This window comes from Dermacentor variabilis, chromosome 5, assembly GCF_050947875.1.
Source record: "Dermacentor variabilis isolate Ectoservices chromosome 5, ASM5094787v1, whole genome shotgun sequence".
In the NCBI taxonomy this organism is placed as follows: Eukaryota; Metazoa; Arthropoda; class Arachnida; order Ixodida; family Ixodidae; genus Dermacentor; species Dermacentor variabilis.
The window spans coordinates 91643553-91657946 of NC_134572.1; the positions used below are offsets into that span (position 1 = coordinate 91643553).

The following is a 14394-nucleotide window of genomic DNA, read 5'->3' on the forward strand; positions in this document are numbered from 1 at the left end:
GTTGCTGTGCGACAAGTAGAGATGCCGGCTGGGAAAAAAAAAGTTTGAACTCGTGCACAAGAAACGAGCGACCAGAACGACGGTGGGTAATCCAGAAGGAGTCGCAAGGCTGGGGGCCGAATCAAGCCGCGCGATTCTGGCGGCCGAGGCATACTTACTAAGCAGCAGAGTGCCGCAAATCGTGTTACTTCGCTCCCCTTGCCGGTGGTAAACGCAAACCTGACCCATGATCTGTTTTGGCTGATATTCGTTCGTCTTCTTTGGTGCGGCCGCCGAAAGAATGCTTGCCTTAGGTCGTGAACTGAAGCTGCAACAGATGTCGGCAGCGCGACATGCTCATTGGAAATCGCTGACAAAGATGTGCGCTGCTAAAAAATTCCCCTTGCCATCCGCGGCTTAACACATCTTTTTATTTTCTTTATTTTTTCTTGCTGAATTCGTTTCTTTGCAGCAACCGTTCCCACGCCGAAACCGGAAACGTTTTGCTGGATCGTTCCCGCTGGAGAAATGGCACGGGAGAGTCCGCCCTCCTCCCTCCTATGGTCTTCCTCCCTCCTAGTGTCCGATATCCTTCGCTATGCAGAGTAGCATGTGGATGATTACATTTACGAAACAATTCGCTGCATACGACTACAGAGCTTTCTCTCTCTATCTCTCTCTTCCGCTGAACAGGGTACTAAATATTTAGGACTAAAGTTAAGCTAAATTCTGGGATTTTACCTGCCAAAACCCCTATCGGGGTTTCGGCACGTAAGGGAGATTACTTGGACTCCCCGTCAAACGAGGTTGCTTGACTAAGCTTTTGTCGTAGGCTAGGTGTTGATATTGAAAATCCACTAGGGCTAAATGTATCAAAAATTATGCGCCGCTGTCACTAATCTGTCTGCGGACTGATTTTCTTGAATACCAACATGGCCCGTAGTCTAAAGGAAGGGACTTGACGGGCCGAAGAAGGTGCAATCTCTAGTGTTTTTGAGCTTTCGCAGGTTAATAAACACACGTATCACTTCAAAAAAAATACTGAATCGATGTCTTCACCTTCATCTCCTTCTGAAGTAAGATACACTTATACTCAACATGTCTGTTAATTATGCGTCACTGTAAGCTCTTCAGCACAACGTTGCTCATCCGTCGCATTTTTTTTGTAGAAATGGACATATTGAACAGACTCTAAGCTCGTCAGCTTAGGGTTTCCAGCATTTCCCAGAGCGCATCGAATATATTTGGCAGAATAAATGCATGCGAACTTTGTAGCTTTCTTATAATACTATTAGATAAGTCAAATGTCGCCCTCGTCCACCCAATAAAATTTCCATCTACTTCGAATTTCGCGCTGCGTTGGAACATAAAAGCGTCGTTTTCAGGAGTCGCGTCGTCATCAACCAGCGCCCGAAGGAACGTGTGTACTACTACAGACAGCGTGATATATCTTGTTACCGCCGTTTCTTACGCTACTAGCAGAAGAGAGAATGAAAAGATATTATCGGAAACGTTTTCCCCCGTATAATTTGCCAAAAATGTAATAAAGATTTCCTTGGCTTTTCCCCATACGAATGCACAATGAGGCGAAGCCAATTGCACCTGCCCGCCACCGGCAGGGCACTACGCGCACGTGAAATACTCGCACAGCTAGGCCGTCGCACTCAATGGTGATTTCTTCGTCGGCCGCGGATCCCCCTCGAGTGGGTCGATGGCCGCGTCTCACCTAGCGGGCACTTCGGGAACCGAGCGCGGTCCTAACCGACCGCTGCTGCGTTTCCTGGTTTTCAGTCGGCAGGCAGAGGCGGCGGCCGCGACTGCTCCTCGCGGCTCCGCGTTCAGACGCGCGCCCGTGCCGAATATGCGGCTCCCCGTGATTGCTAGTGCCTCGCCGGCTGATTCCGGCCACGCTTACCTCCGTTGCCTTCGGCACACGCGATCATCGTCAACGGCGGCGGATGACGGCGACGACAACGGATAGGGTGTCGTGAGTGCCGGCAACATTGCACTGTACTGCGGTTCGTTCTCTCTCTCTCTCTCTCTCTCTCTACATACACGTCTATATTGTGCAGGATTGAAGCCATGCGACTGGGAAACTCTGGCATCGTGCACTCTCCTTCCGCCGTCACCGCTATTTCGATGCTCATGTGCATTGTTGGTGAGTGTGAACGTGGAGAATACTTCGCAACGACTGTTATTTAAAGGGAGTTCTGCGTGTCATTCTTACACTAATTCTGTAGTCAAGACATATACAACTGGCGCGTAATGCCTAGGAGGCGCAAGAAATGCTTGCTCCCCACTTAAAAATCTGCATTGTTCGAAGCTATTGAAGATACACTGACGCAATTGAGGCTAATCCTTCGTGGGTTTTCTATTCAGACATTCGATCCGCTCAATTTCTTGTGCACTTAAAAAAAAGCTAGGGGTAGCTGGACCTGAGGATTTTGGTTCGATGCCCAGTCGTGTCGGCGACATTTTGTTAGTAGATGAATGAAACATGTACATGGTCTACATGGTGGACTTCAGGTCGAGTAATTAGGGTGCGCGGCAGAAAAATACAGATGATTGCAATTCATCTATACGCATTCACCAAAGTTAATGGCAAGCTACACTAAAACAAAGAATTAGTAGGTCGGTAATAGAACATTATGATATCGCCTGTTGAGCATGTTACAGTACTTGTACCTCCAATGTGAAAAACGAAACATATCACAGTTTCGTTGTAAGGACGAAGAAATGAAAGCGACGGTAACATTTTAGAATCAATCAAGAGTTAGACAAAAACTCATCTAGTTGGGATTGCTCATAGTCAACGATAAAATGGACGACGACCAAAAACATCAAAAGAAAAGAAACCAAGGCGATTTTGCTCCCATACGGGGGCTTTGTTCACAATGAAAGTAAACGAACGGAGAGAGATGATTATGTACGTGTGAATAGGTGGCGCAAACAGCGGGTATAAAGGGAAGGAAGCCTGCCGTCATTGCGGTTCAGCGTGGTATCAGTAGTTAGTATCAGTAATGGCTCGAATAATAACTAATCTAAACTGGTGGTACCACGCTGAACCGCAATAACGGCAGCCTTCCTTCCGTTTATGCCCACTGTTTGCGCCACTTCTTCACACGTACAGGCGCCCAAATCTTTAACTGGTGTGCGCGAGCGGCGACTTTTCCGTGCGTCGGCGCCGTATGACGGGGCGAGGCTGGAAACAGCTTAGCAGACGATGGGCCCAGCTGAGCGCGCTTTGTCCGCATGCGCTTAGCCTCAGACTCTTTCCAGCCGCGCCCCGTCATACGGCGCTGACGCACGGAAAAGTCGCCGCTCGCGCACGCCAGTAAAAGATTTGGGCGCCTGTACATAATCATCTCTCCCCCCCCCCCTTTCGTTTACTTTCATTGTGAACAAGTCCCCCGTATGGGAGCCGTAACGTCTTGGTTTCTTTTAATGCTTTTGGTCGGCGTTCGTTTTACCCTGGACAACATGTCAGAATATTACACGAAAAAGAAGACTCGTAGCTGTAGTGGGAATATGAATCGAAGTAAACGGAAGCAGACAAAGCAAAATCGAGTAGTGCTTAAGGGTTTTCTTTATCTTGTCATCGGATAATTTCATTTATATTTTATAATTAAAGCCAACGTCTTAGCTAGAGATTTTCCTAACACTTGTCCGCATCGAGTATATCTTAAGCACTTTCCTCGGCTGATCCCAGAGGTCGTGCACAGCCGTGCCATTAAGGTTGCGCCATTTCCAGGTTTCAGCTCTTATTGTTTCGCGCTTTCAATAATTAAGTCTTAGAAGATTTCAGATAAAAGGCAGGCGCGCTGTGTTTCATGACATTCTTTTTTGGGCTGCCATTCCCATAATTCTCAGGAATGATGTCCGGAATGTAACACCTGGCATGAGTAACTTTAGTGATAGAATGGTGTGGCAATGTAACTCGCTTATACCACATTCATATAGCACGGCATTGTATATGGCATACATATACTAAATATACACGGAATCTGACGGTAGTGCGGACGGCGACGACGGCGGCAAAAATTCGCTTGGAATGTCCATATAAGTGCGCAATGAAAATAATATTTCGCGAAACTTCCATGTGCATGGTGAAATGCGCTATAAGTGGGTTCACGCTGTAGTCAGTTAACGCTCTCGGAAATATTATTCTCAGAGTGGCTTGTGAGAAGTACAACATTTCAGAAATGCTTCAGCGTAAATGATTACGATTATGGTGAAAGAACATAGGCGCTCAGATTACTGTTACGAATTAGAACGCGGTAGGCTCTTTAAGTGGAACGTATACGGGCGGCTGAAGTACTTGTTACCAAGAGAAATCCAGAAGGCCCTGTGTTTTTCCTAAGTACACATAAAATTGAGCATAGCGCACGTCTGAATAAAAAACCAGAGAATGTTTAGCCTCAGTTGCATCAGTGTGTCTTCAGTAAGCAATAATATTAGCTTGCACTTAGTATACCCTCAATCTTTTCCCAATGAACATTTCTGGCTCGACAACAGATAATTTGGTCCAGACGAGCCTCAATGCTCATTGTTTCAAAAGATGCTCCACCTAGCATTTCTCTGTATTCCTTTATATGCGACTTACAATACTTCAAGTGTCCCACTTTTATTAAATTATGCACACTAGAAATCTTAAGCAAGAATCAAAAAAAGAAGGAAGACCTTTATGAAACTGTCTCGAATGCTCAAATTAAACGTAAACAGCTAGCTCAAAACTTTACCCTAGTAGTTCACACGAATTTAGAAAGAAAAACATCCTCTTTTCCAGCGCATGACATTACATACTGAATAAGCATGGCAGGAGAGAGAACTTTATTCCGTCTCTGAAAGGGCAAAGACAGGCATTTTGGGAGTGTTACAAAATTGCAATCATAAACACCTCTTGAAAGCCAACACTCCCAATGAGTGCCGTGAATTTCACGTTGCCCTCTTTGTTTTTCTATAAAATGTGTTTCAGTTTTAATGACCCGCTTTGGTGGCATGCTCATTTTAGCGTTGCACAGCTAAGCCGGAGGGAACGGGACCAAATTACGGTCATGGCGGCCACATTTTGGTCCGGGGCTAAATGCCGGTACGCCCGCGTACCATGCGTTGGGTGCACGTTAAAGAACCCAAGGCAGTCAAAATTATTCAGCAGTTCTCCACAACGGCGTGCCCCATAATTTTGCAATGGTTTTGGCACGTGTAAATCCACGTAACTGCATGACAAGTATTACTACGAGAAGAACCCTTGATAATTAGGAACCTTAATTATATTCACTGTGCCATTCTGTAATATTGCCAGCTATGGTGGTAACTCTCGCTTAAAAACGTTGGCTTCAACTTTCAGATCCTAAGACAATTTACTCAGCAAGAATGCGTTGAACGAGAACTGCTGCAGTTTCGCGATCCGCCCTATCTTCAAAGTACTGAGCTCTGTAAAAAGTTGCAGCAATAAATTTACTAGGCCAGCAGTCGACAATATATTAGCCTCAGGCACTTTTGTTCTTGAATCTATTCTTTACTCGGCATCCAAAGAACGGCGCTGGTCCACGTGATAGGTAACCTGGACACAAGCAATAAAGCATAAAGAAGAGACGTGGTTTTTCACAGCCTTAAAGTAGGCGGTAAAAAAACATAAATTGCAGGGCTTTATCATAAATTCTCGACACTGGGTGGGGCGTACCGAAGGAGCTATAAAAATGCAGAGCCGAGGCGAGGGAGGGGCAGTTATTTCTTTGCCTATGTCTGGAGTGGTCTATACATATATACTCAAAAACATGGCGGAAACCTTAGTCCTACAATTTAGCTAGAGATTTATTTCTAGCGCACACTAAGTAGGCGCTGAAAGCTGGCGGAAATAATTGAACTCGGGCCCGCTTTGAACTCCTTTTTTTCCTGTCTGTTGATAGGAGCTATATGAACCACACTTCAACAAGTTATTAACGAAGCACAGCACTCTATATGAGATGAAGGCTTCCACCGCTCTTTCTCGGTGATTTGCGATTGTGGAAGGAGCTTTTGCTTTCGTACATTTAGATGGAGGTATTTTTCACCGCATTTTATTTCGTTCGAGTCGTAAGTGTTGCAAAGCGGCCTATAGCGTCGTAAACCCATGCTGCTGAGTTCTCAGCTCTAAATCTTCCATGGAGCTGCTTGCTAGCTGTGTTAGGAGCGCCCTGTGTACTAAATGTACCTTTGCGTTATAGTTGTTCGTAACAGCAAATTGCTAGCACTTTTTATAATAGAAATAACAGAAAAGATTCCAGCCAGACGATGATAAAGAGCACATACGAAAGAAGAGCTACATTAATTCGACCCCACGTTGTTAGCACAGTTCTGAAATCGAGCTTGTGTGCACAAGTGAGTTTTGTTAAACGTAAGCGGTTATTTCTATCGCACAGATGAAAATTATCCCTTATAGCGCATATTCATAAAGGGCCCTCTTCGCAAAATCTGAACGCTGGCTCAGCACAGAACGTATCGCCGGAATTTCGGACAATAAGACATTCGTCTGTCACGTAGAAACCTACAAGAATTTCAACTAGCTCAAGCAAATCACTCCATTATTTCGCAAAAAGAGGTCTCATTAAAAGAAAATGAAAAGAATAGGCATTTTTAGAAATAGAAAGTCCCAGGACACCAGTTTTGTGCTTTTGTACTCGTTTCCCACTCTTTCGTTTACCTTTCACGCGTTTTTTTTTTTGTACACGCGGTGCTTTGCGTTTCGTACCTTTGGGTGCTCAAAAACTATACCGCCCTAATATTTAAAAATTTATAAAATGAAATAAATGTTGGACACCCACCCAAAGCGCCAACATGAAATGGACACGAAAAATGAAAGGTTTTCTTGTTGCTAAAATTTTTTGGTACAGTTGAGGGCACGTTTGTCGCTTTTAGATTGCGATAAAAATTGTTTCAATTCTGCTTCAGTTTCGTCTTGCCGCTAAAAATAATACACGTTTTACACAAAATGTACTTTTGGAGGCACATTTCAGGTATGTGTTGTAATTTTCTTTTAACATTGCCAGTTATAGGAAAATTCTTAAACAAAGAACCAGATAATTCGCCGAGAAATCTTATAACCGACTTTGTGAATGAACCGTGATATGAAATCGTTATTGGAATCATGAAGATAAAAAACAGAGCGCCCAGACTAGATCGCCCCCCCCCCAAAAAAAAAACAAAACAAAAAAAAAACATGGACACTGCTCAAACAGCAATAGTTTCTCTTTGAGAATGCCGCCTCCGGCGCACATTGAAAAGACTTGAATGCCGAAAAGAGCTCGTTAAGCTCCTTCACATTCTGGAATCGCATTAGCTGGAGCAGCGACCTGAAATTTCATTCTGGGGAGATCGTTTGTTTCTCCGTTTCCGGCACGGTGTTCATTCCGGCGGAAGCAAACGCGGCCATATATGCAATGCCTTTCTCTAATATTACGCAGTGTGCAGCAGTAAACCTCATTAAGGCAGCGCTGATATGTCCTTGCTTTATGGGTCGCCTGAAAACTTGTATCGTCATGCTACCAGCATTTTTTTTCTAAACAGTACATTAAATTTTATTTGGTGTTATATGTTCAATATCTTACATGAAAAGAAAAGAAAATGATTGAAAAGAGGTTCAGGCGCTCCACGATAAAATCGATTCGCTTTTTCGGGGAAGTGGTTAGGAAATATGTCATGTCCTGTTTAGTCCCGGCAAATATATTTGAGCCGCTCGATATAGGCGCAATATCTTCAATAATGAGATGTCTGTACGGGCTGGCTTATCGACGAGCGGGTCAGGAGCGTTCGGCCTTAGCCTGGCAAAACTTTCTGCGACACTTTCACCGCGTGGTCGACGCTGGGCTGAAAAATAAATTATATGGGATACACGCTAGTGGAGGGCTCTAGGTTGACTTTGACGACGTGAGGCTCCTTCACAAGCAAACGAAACATGGCACACGAGTTTCTTTTTCTTTGTTGTTGTTGTTGTTGTTGTTTTATTGTGACCGCCATTACTTAGGCGGGTGCTTGAGCTGTATTTACGCCGTGCGCCTTGAGATGTATTTCGACCGTGCACGTGCACACACGCGCGGAGGCTGAGAAGGTGTCGAAATACATGACTATACACGTAGTGCACTTGGCTTCAAAAAAGAAAAAAAACGTAAAAGTGGAAGTACCGTAACGCTCCACTTCAACGTAACTGCAGCTAAGCGAAGGTGTAGCGTCCTGCCTTCTGCTGCGCTGTGCCCGCACACGCTAACGTTTCTGCTGAGGCGAGTCGTGTATACAGCTCGATGCATGGTGCATACGCTGATCTGAGTGGACCGTACAGTATGTGTCAAGGTATAATTATCTCATGTTTCACTTCGGCGCTGACAAACGCCGATGGTTTCCCGTCTAGCGATCAATCATGGTGCGACGCCTGTAACGAAGCAGTCACCGTTCCTTATCAGCTAGCGTTGTGGGACGCCTGGTATCTGCCGCGGCACTGTTCCTGTGGCGCAGTAGTGAGTCTATCATGTGTGACCTGGCGATATCACGTCGCTTTCGCGTATTGTTACAACGCCGTCTAAGGAGCTTGCGCGCGAGGCTGATTACAATGCATCGTATACATTACTGCTAATCCTAACACAGCTTGAACACTGCCGTCTTAATAGCTACTTTGTTATGCCTTGTAAAACGTAAACATGCTTAACCATTAACAAATACGTTTGAGCTGTGAATTCTACGATACCTTACAGCTTTCTGATATAGATCTCTAGTAACGTAATAAGTATAGCAGTTGGGAGACTGAACGCCAACCAATAACAACGTGAACATACGCCAGAAGCTTTCTGCTTACGCAAATGTGAATGAGCCTTATTAATATCATAAAGGAGATTTATTGGGGTTGATGCTGCCGTTGCTGCTGACTCTGTGCGCACGTTCGTCATCTTCCTTAGAATATTTAACTTAATGGTGCAGCGAACTCGCTTATCAAAAAGGCATGGAAAAAATAAACGTTCCCCCAAGTGTCCGGTGTCACGAAAACATTCAACTTGAAAGGTAAGAAACTTACGCTATTTATGTGTTTGACCAAGGCTGACGTTCCATTGAACAAAAGCGAAATAAAAGACAGCTGATTTCTTTCCTAATGCAGAGAAGACATGTTATTCGGGACTTCTTACAGACTCTAGAAATAGTGAAACAAACCGCACAAGTTGAACAGTGAACGACGCAAGCCCTGTAATAGAAAAACTCTAGCAGGTTCTTTCAAGAGTCGCACAACTTAAGTACAGAAAAGCTACACGGACCATAAAAATACTCTACCTATCCGAGAGAAACAAAGTTGGCATCATATAATAAGGTGGTGAGGCTACGTAGGATAATTTCCTGCGGCAAACAAGTTGAGTACGAAGGGAGAAAAAGCCCAGGAAGCGCAGTATTCAATATAGAAGAAGAAAACTGAAAACGTGGCTTGCTTTAGTCAGCTGATAAAACGAAGAAGAATCACCAACGCTCATTTCTTTTTGCACGTCAAAAAATTTCTTCAAATACAACAGCGTTTCATTATTTGTCGTTTCATTTCAAATGGGTTAAATCGATAAACAGCAGCTATGGCAAGCTCCCAAGAACAACCGCGTGTACCATTTGCGGTCATGTTCATTTTTTGCCTTGTGACGTGGGCTCCAGGACCCGTTACGCTTGGGTATTAGTGCGCTGATAAATATAAATGTCCCTTCTCTGCTACGGCGAGATTAATGACAGCAAAGGGCCTAACGACCCTATACGAGCTGGAAAGCGTAAATAGTCTTTCTTTATGCCAGGCATTTTGACAAGACATCTGTTGACTTTGTGTGCTGTATAGTTGACACGTAGTCGTTTCGACGTGAATGACATTGGCAGCTTTCATGAGCAGTGAAGAGACATTGATATACCACAACGAGAATATGTTAGAAGGACATGTTTTCTTTTCTTTTCCCCACAATTAATTCTCTATCCACCCTACAACACCACTTATTTTATTCATTGTTTGTCTTCACTTGAAAACTGACTTTACTCGTACTTCAATAAAAAAAAATGATTTGTAACTAAACCACGTGGCTAACTAACAGATATAACAAATGGGATTCCTTTTGTAAGAATTGGCATTGCTAGGGTAGCATGGTGTCATATAACGTACAAATTCTCCAATATGTCTCTTATGTCAATCTTCTGACATCAAGTTTACTCAAGCGTTGAAGCAAGCATCGGTCAGTGACCCGCAGCGTTGTATGAACCGCCCAGTCACACGGTCCTCTCGTTCAGGTCAGTTCGGTTTGCTTTCAAAGCGAATAGCATTGCCTACCTGGGCCAGTTGTTCTTTTCTAATGATCTGAAAACGGAAAAGGAGCACTTCGAAGTAGAGAGGTTTTAGGTTCGGCTGAGCTAGCCCAGTGAAAGTAGATAACTGGATGAGAAAAGTGGCGCTGGTGTCTGCTGTTGGCCGGCTTCGCCTTACTTAGTTTGTGCGGGCTCGACGCAAATCGCGGCGCCGTGCAAGCCAGAAAGTTAAAAATACCGCTGAAATGTATCCTTAGCGAAGAAGAGTCCGCGCAGCGGTGCTGTATACGTGCCTAAAGGGCTCAAATATGTAATACTTCCACGCAAAAAGAAAACGAAATAACTACGTGCAAAGAAATATATTCTCCCTTGCAGCTCCGAGTAGCCAGTGTCAGAGCGATTGATGGGCATGCATCTGCTATTATTTTAGGACGGGCCCTATCTCCAGCTATTCTAAAGAAAAGGGAATAATCTGTTTTGTTCACCTTAATACTGCATATTTAAAGCGTACACGTCACTATGAAATGGTGAGTTTTCGCGATTTTGCGACTTCACGATAGAGACAGGCGCTTCGGTTCCTCTGCCGTAATTACATCGGTGACCACTCACGAGATCAACGAGATCAGCCAAGTGAAGCGGCTACTTTGTTAACGGCTGGTGAGAACAAAGGGGTGCTCGTCGGTTCCAGAAGCCCAGTGGCTGAAGCAATCACCCGGTTTCTCCGCAGCAGCACTGCAGATACCGCTGTTCCGAACGGCTTTTTCGAGCTAATAGGACCCCAATGATCGTTTGTGAGCGAGTGACTTTCTCTACACGCTTGCACGGAATGTGCCGGGGCGCTATCCGTTTCGACACACGCCGTCGTTTTCGCCTCATCGCTCGTATCCATGGGCAGACCAAGAGGGATCAGAAAGCCAATGTCTAGGGAACAGTACGGCGTGGCAAGCTCGAATGTCTAGCTGGCGGAAGAAGTGGGGCAGTTTAACAGCTGGCGGTAACTGTCTTATCGGAGTGATTCACAAGATAAAGCGAATAATTTGGAAGCTCATTATCGTCATGAGAACTTAGTGGACACATGCTAATTTGGCTTCGCTCCAATTGTGTTCCTTAATGAGTAGTTGCGCAAATGGTTGCCGTCACTCTGTTCTTTCTTTATATTTTGTTCCTTTCTAGGTCTGCAAACTCCTTTCATTCCCGCCAGCCCTGCGCGAATCGTTTTCGCTCGACCACCTTCGAGCCGGTGCTTCGTTCGCTCCTCAGGCTTTGCGTTCTGCTCGCCGTTCTTCGCTTCTCGTCCGGCCTAAAGCAGCCTTCATCGCCTATTATACAGCTTTCCTACTTTTATTCCTTTCTAGCTTTTTTCTTTCCAATTTAGAGCTTTTGTGCGATGGCCAAAATACCGTGGGTTCACTTCGAGAGACGAGGCTTGCCCCACCCCTGCCATCTTCGAGTTTGCTTCGATTTCAGTGTGCGTTCTCCGTCGATTTCCGATACAGAAGGGGCGTCGTTGAACTTACCGCCGCGCTTCACTGGCTTCCCCCATCCTGCCATTTCTTACTTGTTTTTTCCCCGCTTTCTCAACCTGCCCCTCCCGCGTACTTCCGATTTGCTTTTTAAAAAAAAGTTCAGTCATGGTTCCGGCGATCGAAGTCTCAAAGTGCAACGCCCAACTGCCCTCGTGAGGCTGGTGCGGGGAGGACTTGACGTCCGTGTTTGGGCTCGTCAATAACCACGAGTGGGGGGCGGAAACAGTTGGAGCAAAATAAAGTGGCTCAAGAGTAACATTGTTCCTAATTTTCCCCTCATTTCATTTTTCTCTGTCTTTGTACGAAGGCTGCAGGAGGTATGGCGTGGCTGGGGGTAGTTGTGACGAAATACGGCAGTGGTCTTTGTATATGACTGCATCCTTACTTTTTCTTTCACATTGTGAACGAAGTAAACGAAGAATTCTCCACCCACAGGAGAAAGTGGAGAAAGCGTCATCAAACCATTTCAGAAGAGATACCTAAATGTCTAACCTCACGGTCCTTTTCTAAACCCTTACTGTAATGAGTCTAAAGGAGATATCAAGCCACTACTTATTTAGAGCACGGAAATTACTATTCGCGCATATTGTTTAGTTGAATATTAGGACTCGCTGAAAATGTATATTTACAGCTTCGCTTTTCGCGAAATCACAAGAACCCGAATTTAGAAGCAGGTCATTGCCGTTCCGCTGTAACGTATCTTGCTTGGTACGTACTCGTAACGGCTATGTAATGCTACCATGTCTAAAGAAGCAATTAGCGCTGCTGTCTCTAACAATTGCGAGGGAACAGTGACAGCATAAAAGTAGTGTCAGTCTTTCTAGGCTGCAGTCGGTGCACGAGTGTCTAGTCTCCAAGTTCAACAAGATGTCGCACATGAGCCGTAATGATCGGAATGAGCTCTTTCAATTTTCTCCAGAATTAGCGTTTTATATAATGTATTGTTCAAAGCAGTGTGCACGAACGAAACTGTTTGATGCTATTGTATATTAGGAAGAAGTAATCGGCAGTTGTCCTGGAGCATCAGTTCGGTCCACGTTGCGCACGTCAATGCAGAAAACACACGGAGTACGCTCCGTCCGAGTTTCGACTGGTATGTAATTGATAAAATCCGAATAAGCGCTTCACGCCTCCATAACATAGGACCGCTTTTGTACCCCGTCGACTGACAGTTTGCAAATCTGAAAAATAAAATTCATGATATATTCTCAACTTGCCAAGTTGATGGTATATTCCGCGGTACTACCAATGAAAAAGAAAGGAGAAAAAAGGAAGGTAAAGTACGAGCTACGAGTCTCTTCAACTGCACTCGCTACGACGCCTTGACGTGTTTACCGATTTTCCGTGGCGTCCAAAGTCAATACGTTCGGCAGCTCGCTATTTACTGAAAACGACATGATTTGGCGCTATCCGTGCCGAGCAAACGTATTGGGTGAGATGACTTCGCAATCGCCATGTTTATGTAGACGTGCATGAAACGTTATATTTAGCAATTTGTTGTTTTCAAAGTTTGCCTCTTGAGGCTGTTTCAATGCACTAGAGCGTACACATGCCCCTTGGCGCATTTACTGTTGCAATTAGTCTCAGCAGCGCCTTCTTCGTGAAGATCTCACCTGGAAGAGAGCTCTGGATAGTTTTCGATATATATATACAAAGCTATTTGCAGTGATATGCATTAGGATGTTTACGTAATCGTAGATGATATTGAATATGAGTAGCTATTGCTGCGATGATAGATGTTGGCGCTTTGTCTGTGTAATTCTAATTTCGCGCAAATATGTCTCTTCACTTTAGGGAAAATGTGATTAACCCCCGTTTTAAACACAGCGGGGAACACGATTCCACTGTTGAGCGTCACGGCGTGCGATTTTGTTTGCTATCATTCAATGTCACGTTCACCATGGTGCAATGTTTATCTTTATCCCCCACAAAAGTCGCCGCTTTATTCTAATGCAGGTCTGCCCATCTAGTAATTTGTTATTTATCTCATTTCACATTACTATATTTCTTTGTCCAGCTTAAACGGTGTTGTCTTTCCTTTATTAAAGCCACATAAACATTGTTTCGGACCCGACTTCTTTCAATTCTATAGAAACAGGAAAGTCACGACCAGCTTTCATTTTGTCCGCAGGCGGGCGCTCTAGTTTCATTGGATTTCGAATGTCCATCCAAAGTTTCCATTTTACGAAGGTCCACAGCGTTCTCCAATCGGCATTATATTTTTACTCATTGCTTTCTTTGGAGTTCAGAAATCCTTATACAAACACTGCGAACAGCATCTCTACGTTATTCTATTTATTCTGAAGTGCAGGCCTGTCGTTTCATTTTCTTCACCGCGATGTACAATCGGCTTTTCCGGTTTCAAAAGAGCAGCCGCTTTGCCACTCTTGAATTTTGTCTAGGTTGGTCGCAGTGCGCAATATATATATATTGGTCATCCCACTCTGCGCAGGTGGATAGCCTGCGAAGCTGTAGCAAATCACAAAGGTTTAGACATGGGTACACACACTTATTTGCATCATTTGGTAATAGAAGTGACGAAAGCTTTGGGCTTACGTGATATACATTGATTAGTTTGATTACAACCTAAAACAGATTTTTGGCC

The 14394-nt window shown here is 44.5% G+C and overlaps 1 protein-coding gene across 1 annotated transcript in view; it reads left to right on the forward strand.

Annotated features, from left to right (window-relative positions):
- Positions 1–1797: 1797 nt before the first annotated feature.
- The window catches only part of LOC142581925 (uncharacterized), a 33885-nt gene continuing 21288 nt past the window's right edge, over positions 1798–14394 (forward strand). The window contains exons 1-2 of the mRNA XM_075691366.1: positions 1798–1966; positions 2052–2137. Coding sequence (XP_075547481.1) covers positions 1938–1966; positions 2052–2137 — 115 coding nt within the window. The 5' untranslated portion in view covers positions 1798–1937. The remainder of the gene's footprint in view (positions 1967–2051; positions 2138–14394) is intronic.